Below are 13,242 nucleotides of genomic sequence, written 5' to 3'. Positions count from 1 at the left end.
TTTTTTTTTTCTGTGCTGTTAAGTATTGCTCTACCAGGCACATACCAGGCACATTTTTTTCATAGGCTGTGCATTAACATGTGCTGCAGTTGAAGATGTTTATTTTTTTTTAGATATTAAGTTGCTACTTTCTGTAAAATGAGAATGATACACTTTTCTGTATTTGTAGTAAATAAAAACTTTCAAAGCTGTTTAAAAGCATTCTGTGCATTTGTAATTTTCATATTTATTCATATGTGTGTGGTGTACAAGTCATGCAGTTTCCTCTGAAAGCAATGCTTTCATTAAGAGTATTGGATTTAATTTTAAGGTATCTTTTGTGTTCATTCCTCACATAAGTAGTGCTGTGTTGAGATTATCACTGCTTTTGCATGTGTCTCTTGGAAGGAAATTGAGATGCATCAACTTGAATATTCTCAGTGCTGGTGCTGGGTGTTGTCTTGTGTATTTATAGTATTAACAGGGAAACTTTTGCTGTAGGGTCCCTGTAAACTTCAAACATCTCTAAGTTTCTATGTCTATTGTAAGATAATCAGCTATTATCTAGGCAGTTATTACATTGCTGCTGTCTAGATTTATTATTTCTGGTTTAATGACGCTATCAGTAGTCCAAAAGAAGTAATACTGTATCTCCCAAAATATCCTAGCCTAACATTAGGAAGATACAGATGGTGAACAACTTTTACTTTACATTTTCTTTGAATCTTAGCACTTGCATTTTTGAACTGACTTTTGGCCTACTAAAGGTTGTAAAACTATGGAACTTAAGTGTCCCATGCATCTCTCTTCATGTCTGAACAGGATCATCATTTTCTGTTTCTTTCTCTTTTGGGCAGGATGTGGGATTGCATTGTATCCCCAGATAAAACTGTTATACTGAAATACCAGCAGTAAGATGTGCTTTGATGGCACCTGTTGTCCTAAGTCCTTAGCTGCATTTTCATTGACTATATCAGAGCAGATCTCCTACTTGCCTTTCCACACTGCAAAGGTGAAATTAAGTTGGCACGCCATTCCCACAGGAATACCATTCACATTCAGAAGTTTTGTAGAAGCTTCTGAATGTTGATTTTTATATAGCCCTGTTCTGTAGCCTATATTAGGTTGTGAGATCACATTTTTCAGTTCTGAGCTAGGTATAGATATGTCTGGAATTTAATTGGGCTGTTGATGCATGTGCTTGTGCTGTATTTTATGCATCATTTAAAAACAAACAGTTCTCCCCTCCACCCCCAGCACATTTTTAGATTTTGGTAACATTTTTACTGTAGTTGTGGTTACCATCTAAGTTGAGTTAGTAAGAAATGTTACTCCCTTTCTTTTTTTTCTTTCCTACTACATTCATGATTTTTAGTGGCACTGTGAGCATCTTTGTTGCTGCAAGAGTTGAGAACCAGGAGGTGTAAAATATTCTAAGTCACGGCGCAGAATATGGGAATTTTAGGTTATAAACCCTGAATTAGACAGAGTTTCCTTCAGAGCAGTATTGTAAGTCTATGGGGCATCATTACATTCTTTACAAGCTACTGGGAGAGCTAGTACCTCTAGAATCAGCTTTCAGCTAAGTCAGATGAAGGTGCATGTGCCCTTGCTCTGGCAGCAAAGTCAGGCAAAATCGTACAATAGAATTGTGGTATTAAATGGAATTAAGGCTCTCCCATAGTAGCTATGATTAGATTTTAGGATTGGCATCAGTAAATAACTGTTGACCTTTGTTGCTATCTGTATAGCTTAGCTGTGGTTTTCTGCAGACAAACAAATATTTCTGGGTTTCCATTAGAAGATGTGATGATGCATTGCTTCTGAACTGCATGTGTTCACACTATCACAGATTCACCTGGTACATTTGGTAGTAGGGAATTAAATTAAACTAAACAAGTCTCTTAAATGTTCATAGATTTGGTATGAATCACAGATAAGTTGTTGCTTAATAACTTAGCTGTAAGCGCTTCTTAGGAATTTACAAAAAAAAAAAAAAAAAAGACAATTCGCATTACATGTGAACAACATTTTCTTGTGTAGGATGTATTCTAGTCTAGTTAATGGTTATTTTCCTACTTAGAGAACTCATTTGTACTTTTCAGTTCAAGTGTGAAGTAGTTATGCTCTTGGGTGAGTTTACTGAGACTTCTCTTTATGTGTTAAACATAGCATATAAATTAAAAATAAGGCTGAAAACATGAAAAGGATGCAAATGTTTTTAAAATTTAAGCAAGGCTTTAAGACCATACAACACATGACTTCTAGATGAAAGTTAAAGGTTTTGGAATAGCAAAAAACTTGTTGCTGTCTGTTCAATTATAGATATGTTTTCACTCCAGGAGAAAATTATAGCCTTTTGAATCCTTAGGGTCTAGTTTTGGGATTATCTATATCGTGGCTATTTCAGCATGACTGGTAATGTCGTCTTCAGCAGTGAATATGAAGAAACAGCATCTCTGAACATTCACGTGTATTCATCATAGATTTCTTACATACAGAATTGTAGAATGGCTTCAGTTAAACAGAGCTTTCTCTTTGCATATATTTTAAAATGTTGTTTTTCTTTACAGATATACCACAGATGAGACCAAAGCCACACTATGTAATGGTTAAGAAAGATGCTGAAACCAATGAGGCAATATATTGCACGAAGGAACCTTTTATTAAGGCTCGTGTTATTGTCATTCGGTGGTTGGTGTCTTTCTGGCTTGAGCCAAAACCTCATACAGGACCTCATATTCCTGGGATGGAAGGTGAAAATGTGCCAAAGAATATTCAGGTGAAAGCAAATATGCATTTTCCTGTTTTTATGTTTTTCACTTACTAGTATTGCCAGCAGCGTGCAATCTTTTGGTCATTATAATTAATGAAGAATTGAAAAAGGGAATTTCTAAAAAAAACATATCTGCTTACAAATTCAGTTTAGAAGGAGTCACAGTAGCTCTTTTTTCTTTTCACATTTTAATCAAGTAGAGGTAAAAGCTTTGAAATGCAGGAATTTTATATTTGTTCTTCTTCGTGAATTCTCTGTGCTGTTTTAAAGTGTACTTCTGCGTGATTTAAATTGTGCCATTCAAATTATATTACTAAAATGTACTGTGAAATACTCATTTTTTCTTTCAGAGAGCAGCTGCTAGCATGGCTTCAAGAGAAGACAGCAAAAATGACAGTGCTGACAAGCAGGATAGAAATGCAGAGCCAGAACAATCACACTCTAATACAAGTACTTTAACAGAGAGAGAACCAAGCTCTTCTAGCCTCTGCAGTATTGATGAAGAGCATTTAACTGATATTGAAATTGTCCGCAAAGTCTTTTCTTCTAAAAGAAGTAATGTTAATTTTCTAACTGAAATTTTTCGACAGGTAAAAAACCTTCCTTAGAATACAATAAAAATAAAATTGCACTATAAGTGATAGTTATGTCATATGTTTTTCAAGTGTATTTGCCGACTAGAACATTTTTTATTATTTTGCCATTGATATCTAAGAATTAGAAGATATTTCACTTTTCTTCTTATGTAGAAAGTCTTCAGACCTTGCTTTTTCTAATTCTATTTCTTTGATTACCAGCTTGAGAGAATTTAGCTTGGACGTTACAGTTTGACAGGAATGTTTTATCTCTTCAGTCCTGTAGTTGTTATAACTCACAACCAAACTTATATAAATATAAGTCTGCTTTAGGAGTCTGCAGCTGTTCAAGATCTGTTTTAGCAGCAGTCAAATGACCTTACCTTGACAGTATTCTCCAGAAAAGTGAGACAGATGGCTACAGAAGGTAACAGATTCTGCAACCAGACACATAAGCTGAACATACTCAAAATAGTTTTTTATAGCTGGAAACTTTACTAAACAAATTTAAATTAAGAGTATATGCCAGAATGTCAAGTCTTCCTTTGTAATACGAAGGTACTTAGCTTTGAGTTCAAACCAAGATGATTAATGGAAGATAGGCTTTCTTTATACCCTGTGAGGGTGAAACTGCTTTTCTAATAATATTTAAGAAAAATTCTAACTTTCAGTTGAAATGCAAGTAGATTTCTTTAAAGAACAGGAAACTAAATATTAAAAACATCCCAGTATTTCTGGATGAAATTGATATTCTTAATGAGATGAATTTTTGAAGAAACTGGACACATTAATGAAGAAAGTAGTAGTTACCATATGGTAAAAGCTACTCAGGGATTGAGGTTTTTTTTTTTCCCCCCACAATTATTTTTAGTGTGATGTTTGTTTTACACTTCCATTTCTGGAGGGAGAACATCTTGTTTGTGTCAAGTGGGTACACTTTGAAGGCATAGTCAATGAGTTTTCAACATTCACACTGCAGACTCCATAAAACTGTGTGCTAGTGTAGTTTATCCGTTACTTTTATAAGTTCTGTTCAGTCGTTATGGCCTTTGATAAATGTGCTTACAGTTAGTTGAAACCTGCCTGATATTAACAGTTCCTGATCTCTGACTACTCATTACAGGCACAGGAGTTACATAAAACATCCTGGAGAGGGCAGAAATCAGCCATTACACTGACTCTAAATACATGATTTTTGAAAACAATAATTCTGAAGTCTTTTCAGTGAATCATTAGTTTTAAGGCTACTACTCTGAATCTCTTTTAGATAAAAGTAAGATATATGACTATGAGAAATGAATGTTGCTTGCATTTTTATTAGCTATTTAGAACTTATTTAATTCTACTCTTCCAAGTGCTCTAAATGGAAGTTATTGTAGAAGAAACTTTTACTCATTTGTTTTGCACGCTTTTGATGAATATTTAGGCTTTAATTTCAGCAGTCCACACTTTGAATAGATCCACCTTTGCAGATTCTCATGTCTATCTCTTCTGCAGTGAAGTTTTCAAGTTGTCTTGATAAAGCATTTTCTTTATCACCTGTCCTGCACACTTTCACATTACAGATGAAGAAAGTGAGCTAACACGTAGGCTTGTGAGAAATTTGCTAGTTAAGATTCTACAGTGGTTGTACTTCTTTTTTCCTTTTATCCCTTAGAGCTTGCCTATTATAAAGCACTGCTTAAGTGAGTTTGAAGTTTATCTTGATGTTTCTTTACTTTATACGCTTGACACTTAAAATTGTTCAGCTCTACATATAGCTTGAAGCCACACCGTTTTAGCCATTTTTCAAGTATTGTAACTGGGTTTTTGTTGGTTTCTTTTTCTATTCCCAGGCATTTCTGTTGCCAATATGTGAAGCAGCTGCCATGAGGAAAGTGGTAAAGGTATATCAGGAATGGATTCAGCAAGAAGACAAGCCTTTATTTATGAAAGAACCTGAAGAAGTAATACAATGTGCAACTGTAGATTGTGATGAAAATGTTGTAGATCGCAATTCATCAGAGAAAGCAAAAGAAAGAGAAGAGGTAAAATATTGTTGACTACTATTTTTGCATCTTTTGCATAGTGGGCAGAGGCTGAGGCCCAGTGGCTTACTCAACAGGTTGTATGTGGTTTGGCTTGATGTTAAATGGAATGGAATGAAGCAATGGTAATTTAATAGCGTGTGTATGAGCTACCAATTTGCTCCATTATCTGTAATTTTTTAATGTGCTTAGTTCAATTTTAAAAAATCATAAAGTTTAAAAACTGCTTTCAAGATATGGTTTGTAATGAAGTATGCAGGCTTTCAGCTGAATACAAACTATATACAAATAAAAAAGTGATGAAAATAGCATGTATTTAACCAGATACTTGAAAATAATTCCTGCAAGCCGTTTAAGACGTGATGTTGTCTTTAAGGTACGTCTGTCTACTATTTATTATTATGTACTTTTTCTTAAATGTAAAACAAAATACCTGTCAAAAGATTAGTGTGAACTTCAAGGGCAAAATCTTTTTCAGGAAAAAGCTATGAACTCCAGTCATGTTAGGAACTCAAACTGGGCAAGAAATGGCTGTTACCAAGAGACTTTGCATAAGCTATCTGAGGTTGATACTGAAGAGCAAAATGTACGAGCTGGAATGCAGTCAGTATTACAGGTAGGAAATAGACTTGATAATTAATTTTCATTCTAGTAGTAAAACTCATTATATCAGTACATAAAGAATGGAATATAGTATTCTTACAAAGGAATCTCATCCCAAAGCATCTCTGAATTTTGGTAATTATTTTAGAAACAGTCAAGAGTTTTGAGGGTTTTTGAAATGCATTTATAATCACGTAAAATGTGTGCATTTTATGTATAGTATGTACATGTACAAACTCACAGAATTGTGTGTATGACTTCAACCTTCATAATATTCTTCTATCTTGAAGAAAATTGATTCTAATCAAAACAGGTATCTGTTTACTACTCTGTGGTTTACACTTATAACATAAATGGCCATCCTAATTAAGATTTCTTCAGTTTGAAGGATTTCCTAAAAAAGGATTTCCTATAATGCTTTTTTTTGTCTTGTTGCTGCTTAATGCTAACATAATATCATTCCACTTCACAAGGAGCAAAAGATAGTCAGTGGCGTTAAGAATTGCTTTGGCTGTGTTTTTCATTTATTTCTGCATATTATGAGAATTATATCCTTTTGGCTCTGAGCATACAGACTTGAATTTCCTTATCTCCGGCATGTACTTTGGCAGGCTTCCTAATGTAAATATCTAGGAAGTGGTATTTGTGAACAATCAATCTTGACAGCAGTTAATTGTGGTAGCATTTGTAGTTTATATGGGACTATTTCAAGTAGTTTAGCATATGTTATACTAGTCAGTTGCTGGCCTGCAGGGGAGCTTTTATACGTAATGAAGCAGTAGATTTCTTCACTGGCTCATTTTGTCCACTGTATTAAATAATTATATACAATATATATTAAGGAGAACAAAGATATGCAAATATGTTTTACACACACACACAAAAAAAAACATTAAAATTAGTGAGTCTTGTAGTTTTATTATCAAATCAAACTTGCTTGTATTTAAATCTATACTTCTCAGTGTATATGCAGCCGATTTTGTTAATCCTGGATTTTGTCTTATTCAATTAATATTAACAGTGTTGTTGAAAATATCAAAGTGCTTCAAGCTCATTGCATTTTTTTTTTACCTGCAGGTTTTTATAATAAATTCTTCAAACATATTCTTTCTTGAACCTGCAAATGAAATTAAAACTCTGTTGGATGAACACACTGATATGTGTAAACGGATTCTTAATATCTACCGTCACATGGTAGTTCAAGTAACAATGGACAAGAAGACTTGGTAAAATGCTCATGTTTTTATCTTAAGTTATTATTTCATAAGATAAATATTGAAGCGTTCTTGCTAGTAAATACAATAGGATAGTAATGACTGTCCGAATCAGTTTCTCTAAATCAATAAATACATGTACTGTAACATCACCAACAACTTGCCAAAGGGGAATTGGTGAGCTCCTCTGCTAAAGCCAGTGGTCATCACTAGCTAGTTTGAGACAGCTTAGCCTCAAAGAAAAAAAGAAATAAGCTGTTGTACATGGACTACTATTAAGTAGCTAGTGATGCCTTTTTTACAGGATGTTTTCCTCATGTTTCAGTGTTCTAAGAATGAAGTCATGTATGTAGCTTCACAGTCTGATTTGAAAATAGACAAAAATACTCAGTTAAGTCTGGATAATTATTATAACAAGACATGGGTTGCTCTTCATCTGCAATTAATTTCAGCTTTAGAAGTTCATTTGAGAGTCCATTCACTATTTAACTGTGTTGTTCCATTCCAGTGTTTAAATTGCATAGCAGGAACAAGAGACCCTCCTACCAAGTCTACATTATTTCTTCCTCTCTTTTAAATAACTGTCTCTAATGAGATAGTATATTGTCACCATTCTCTATTACAAGGAAGCAGTAGCAAGGGGATGTCAAATGGCTAATATATTCCATTTTAACTTGACTTGCATTCAGTCTCTCACTAGTATCTCCTGGGTAAGTACCTTATATGTCATGTAAAATTTGTCTCCTCTCATGAGGAAACAAGTAACACCCAATGGGGAACTAGGGAAAAGCAACAGAAAACAGATTCCACCGAGTTGCTATTTTCTTCCTCAGTATCTCATCATTTTAAAGAAGTGACTCCGGACTGTGATGATGGAGATTCTGTGTCACTTAGAATAATGAATGAAGTGTTATTTATGATAAAGTTACATTGCCAAAACCTGTCATTCATTTAAAATAATAATAATAATTCTATTACAATAACCAAGTTAGGTTGTTTGCAGTGTATTTAAGAAAATCAAGCTCAGTCCTTATCTTTAGAAGTATCTTGGTATATACATAAATATAACAAATTGCTGACTCTAAGTTTAATATTGCTTTGCAGGGAACAAATGCTACTTGTGCTGCTCAGAGTTACTGAATCTGTGCTGAAAATACCACCCCAAACTTTCTTGCAGTATCAAGGAAGAAAAAACTCCACTTTAGCGGGAAGACTTGCAGGACCTCTTTTCCAGGCAATTAAACATAAATTCAATTTAATTAATTCAGCTTAATTTTAACCAAGATACATTGACCACTGTTCACTAATTTGTTATCTTGAATCATTGATCATCCAGATAATGTGAATGGTGTGGGTTAAGCATCTGACTACATCTTACACTGTCTATTATTAATGGCATTCTAATAATTATTTTCACACTGCAGTGATATTAAAAAGAAATGCACTTCATTAGTTAACTGGGAATTTATGCAATTTTAGTCCCAATTCTGTTGCAGAATAAAATTTTAGCTCAGGTCAGCACAGTCTTCTGTGCTATCTGTGCCTATTGAACTGATTTTTGTATTCCATTCCATTAGCTAGAATAGGTGATTTCAAACTTTGTATTTACAAAATGTTGCTATGACACCTTCTCTATAAATCTGTAATGTCCTCAGATTCTTTAGTAGGGGAAAGAAAAAAGAACAGTAAAGTTACAAATGTGATGAGAACTAATAGTGTTATTAAACTGTCTGGCAAAACATGTAAAATATAGTGAAATCTTACTATATTTACTATAATTACGTGTTACTGTAATACGTGATTATTCATGAAAAGTCTGTGAGTAGTGGTGAGGAAATGAACAGAAATTTCTGTGGGGGTTAGGTACCTTTTTAAGCAATAATGTTTGAATATTGTCATCTTTTGCTGACAAGCCAACATTTCTCATTTTATTCTTTTAGACTCTTATAGTAGCTTGGATCAAAGCAAATCTAAATGTGTACATCTCTCGAGAACTTTGGGATGACTTACTGTCTGTCATGTCATCACTGACATACTGGGAAGAGCTGGCCACTGAGTGGTCACTGACAATGGAGACCCTAACTAAAGTGTTAGCTAGAAACCTGTATAGTCTGGACCTCAGTGATCTGCCATTGGATAAGTTAAGTGAGCAGAAGCAAAAAAAACACAAAGGCAAAGGTAAGACAACACTGTACACTCATCATAAGAATCTGTGCAGAACTAATGAGATGTACCATCAACAGAGCATTAATCCTGTCTTTTTAGTATACAGTTATGCATCTCTGTCACCTAAAATAACCACCTTTAAGATAAAGCTGCTTTTTATAACTACTACAAAATTCTACCGCAAATGTTCAGTTCAGCAAATAGGCACTCACAGAATTTAGTTTTTAAAGGTGTGTAGAATTAAACCAGAATTGTTATGCTACCATGGGTTATACTTCTCTACAGTTATCAAGACAATTAAATAGTTGAGTCCCTAATCATAATGCCTTGAAATTAGTGAAGATTACACGTCTGGTGACAATTAACTGGGTAGTAAGTGGCTATTGCAAGCGTAATTGGAACATTGATCCTGAAATCTTATGAATGTTGATTAAAGGTGAAATGTGAGATGAATGTAGTTTTGTCAAAGTGGCTGACTGTTGAGGTGGAAGTATACTAGTACCATATTAATGGTACCAATTTTTAAGCTGATTCCTATATGATGCAGAAAAAATGGTGTGGGACAAAACATGGGGATAGAGGGTAGCTACTTGCTGATATTGCTACCGCTGAGACAGAAAGTCTGTCCGTATGCATAGAATGTTGAATTGGCATTGGCAAAACCTGGATTCTATTCCCAGATTAGAAACTGAATTTCTGCATGTCATCATGAGAAATGATTTCTGCCTTGCTTTAGTCTTATGTAAAACAGGGGTAATAATACTGATCTTCTTTAAAAAGAGCTTTGAGATCTAATAGGAAGAGGCAAAATTATGTTTAAGATGAGTAATAAGTATGGAGAAAAAGTATGGTTTTAATTCTACTTTTTCATCTCTCTGTATTCTAATTGATGTGGTTCTCTATTCAAATCTGAGGGAAGGTACTCGCTGCTTCACTAGTGAGTGAGAAATAATCAATGCCCTATCTTAAAGCGAATGTTACCATAAGTTGTTTGTAGTAAAGACATCTAATGTGTTTCCAAATTCCTCATCTTGGGCACAGACATTTCACACTTTCATTTTATTCTTCTGCTACATGACAGCTGAATAAACTTTCTTTTTCTTCAGTTGACCTTGAGAGTTTGTTCCAGACCATGCCTTTTCGTTTCACTCTACTATATAGATTTCTTCTTTTGTTCATAAGACATTTTAAAAAACAAGTATGATGTTGGATAAGAATATGTATTGTTATTTTGAATATAGTCTTTAAAAATATTTAGAATTATCTACATTACCCATACAGAGCCACTTGAGAAGAGTTTATGCAAACTTTCAGAAGCAGAATTCCACAGAAAGCTTCCATTGTTAACTGTTGGTCACAGAATCAACTTTAGTGGGTTCTGGAAATAATTAATCACTTAAATATTGTGCCCAGTTTGTTTGGCCCTACTCATTTGTTAGTAGCAATGACTGTGCACTATGAAGGCACAATTTCCAGAGAGATGCCTTTTAACGGTTTAACTGTGATCACAATTTGTGATCATGAGTCAGTTCAGTGTGGATAAGGAAATACATTGCAAATGTTTTTTCAGTTCAGTGGGATTTTTTTTTTATTTCTTTATGTGTTTGTTGTCTTTATTTCATGTTCCTCAAGTCACAAAGTTATCTGACAAAGAACCGCAGTGTTAATGGTATGCAACGTATGGTTTTGTGTGTTTTGTCTAATAGAAACAGCAAACATTGAAAGAAAAAATTCTATAATTTCACGTTTTGTCTACAATCTTTTCAAAACCAGTTTTCATGTGATTTTGTACTTGATTGATCAGAAAAGAAAATCACAATAATGTAATAGCACTGGTGTTTCTGAAACATTTTCAGGACTCCTCAATTAATGCTGATTGAGTGGGTTTAGGCATACTTAAAAATAGCAATTTGCTGCTTAGCTTTTAACGTTGTGCTAGCTCCAATACTTTGTTCTATCCAAATTTAAATCTCTCTGAAGGAACACAAATCTCTGGTGATACCAGCATAGAAGTATATAGATTTGCAATTCTATTTTTGCAGGGGTTGGGCATGAATTCCCCAAATCTTCTGTGGATAAATCCTTTTCTAGAGGCTGGAGCCGTGATCAGCCTGGACAGGCTCCAATGAGACAACGGAGTGCTACAACCACTGGATCTCCAGGAACTGAAAAGGCAAGAAGCATAGTACGGCAGAAAACTGTTGGTATGTATCTGTAAATGCTGATATAAGTGACAGTTGAGAAAGGGGAAAGAATTAATAATTGTCTTTATGGCTACACAGTTAACTTTTTTCCACAGGAGTATACTTTTTTAAATAACTGGTTGAAGGTTAAGTGTAAATTATGCAGTCTTGTGTGTTTTGAGGGCAGCTGAATAGCTTGTTGTTAATACAATTGCAGTTACTGTAAATGAAAGTAATAGAGTTATGGCTTAATTTTGAATAAGTTTGATTGCATGCTTAGCCTACATTAGAAAAATAATACAGTTGTACATGTGTGAAAAAGGAAAAAGAAAGCTGGAATGGTTTGAGCAATGCTATGGATAGTTGGCTCTTTAAGTCATACTGTACAAAGTAGGTTGAATATTTTCCAGCTGCAGGAAGAAAAGTGCAAGAAATACATATGTATTTGCATAGTTCATAAAATCTGTTGTCTTTTACTATACCCAGAATCTTGCGTTAATGACAGATTGGTGCATCTCTCTGCAGTTCGCTGTTTCTGAAGTGACTTCTTTTACAATTTCGTGACTTGCAGATACTGTTTAGTTAGAAATGAGTGATGCTAGACAGTGTTTTAGGTGGACTGTGCAAAAGGAGACTCATTTACATTTGTATGATTTGAGTGCAATGTCTTATTGAACTGGACTTCTAATTTCTTTATTCTCTTGTCTCATCTTATGGACCTCAGTGCTATCCATTATGTGAAGGATGGTTCAACTCTCTTCACTTGTTCATTTAAAGTAACACTTTAAGGACAATCTTACGCTTTTTCACTATCTCTATAATAGTAGTGAGTTCACTCATTATGCATTTTTTCTTCACTGATAATTCTTGGGAGCAGGTACTGTCTGACTGAATTTAGGAAACAGGAATGTGTATTAGTAGTTGAATATATATTCAGTCATATTAGCTTTTCAGAAATTAACATTATTATATTTTCACAAAGAAAAGATGGGTTGTTTTATTTTTTATTTTTTGTTTTGTTTTTTGTCTCAGATTATTTTGCCAGTATTTCTATTTGAACATTTAAGAAAATTATCTTACTCCAATTTTACATTTTGTTTACTAGTAGCTTCTAAAGTTTTCTATTTGGGTGGCAGAGCTGATTAGTTGTAAGCAGTACTCCAAAAACGCGTATTCAAATGCTACACAGCTTTTCCTTTATCTCATGATGACAGCTCTAGCTTGACTCAGCAGTTTTTCTTACAGATCACAAATACTTTAAATGTAATTTCTGCTTCTCTGTAAGTAGGTTGTGATTGCAATGTTTTTCTTTCTAAGTCTTAACTGTCTTAACAAGGTGAAGCTTGTGTTAACACTTCTCCCTCTCATACTGTTATTTCAGATGTTCTGTTAGAAGGTTATACAACTTGATCAATTTTGTAAAGGTTTTGTTATGCTTTTATTGGAAAGATGTCTATTCATGTGATGTTAGCCCTAAAAAAAATTGAGCTTATCTAATCAAGCTATATATAAGTAGCAATTAATAAGCCAAATTTGTACTGTTACCAGGTAAAATTTCAGATCTATTCATATTGTAGTATACCACTTGTGAACAAGCATCTCAGTATTGGCAGGATAATTTTAAAAGATGAAAACACAAACAAAGTTGTCAGCTCTAGAGTCCCAAACTCTGCAGGTTTTAAGGTGTTGATAAAGCATATGCTACAAAAGCATATGTCC

The 13,242-nt window shown here is 34.0% G+C and overlaps 1 protein-coding gene across 23 annotated transcripts in view; it reads left to right on the top strand.

The window, feature by feature from the left end:
* RALGAPA1 (Ral GTPase activating protein catalytic subunit alpha 1) overlaps positions 1-13,242 on the top strand; it is a 106,138-nt gene that overhangs the window by 17,424 nt on the left and 75,472 nt on the right. For all 23 annotated transcript variants that reach the window (XR_014946685.1, XM_085549148.1, XM_085549147.1 and 20 more), the window contains 8 exons: positions 2,553-2,761; positions 3,106-3,345; positions 5,166-5,357; positions 5,836-5,973; positions 7,038-7,186; positions 8,279-8,408; positions 9,115-9,352; positions 11,383-11,544. Coding sequence is in view for 22 of the 23 variants with exons in the window: in XM_085549148.1 (XP_085405274.1) it covers positions 2,553-2,761; positions 3,106-3,345; positions 5,166-5,357; positions 5,836-5,973; positions 7,038-7,186; positions 8,279-8,408; positions 9,115-9,352; positions 11,383-11,544 (1,458 nt within the window). In the remaining variant the exon portion in view is untranslated. The remainder of the gene's footprint in view (positions 1-2,552; positions 2,762-3,105; positions 3,346-5,165; positions 5,358-5,835; positions 5,974-7,037; positions 7,187-8,278; positions 8,409-9,114; positions 9,353-11,382; positions 11,545-13,242) is intronic.

This window comes from Coturnix japonica, chromosome 5 (assembly GCF_054131305.1).
Source record: "Coturnix japonica strain WE chromosome 5, WE-NBRP24, whole genome shotgun sequence".
Classification (NCBI taxonomy): domain Eukaryota; kingdom Metazoa; phylum Chordata; class Aves; order Galliformes; family Phasianidae; genus Coturnix; species Coturnix japonica.
Note: the sequence above shows the minus strand (reverse complement) of the source record. Positions and strands in the feature narration are given on the sequence as shown.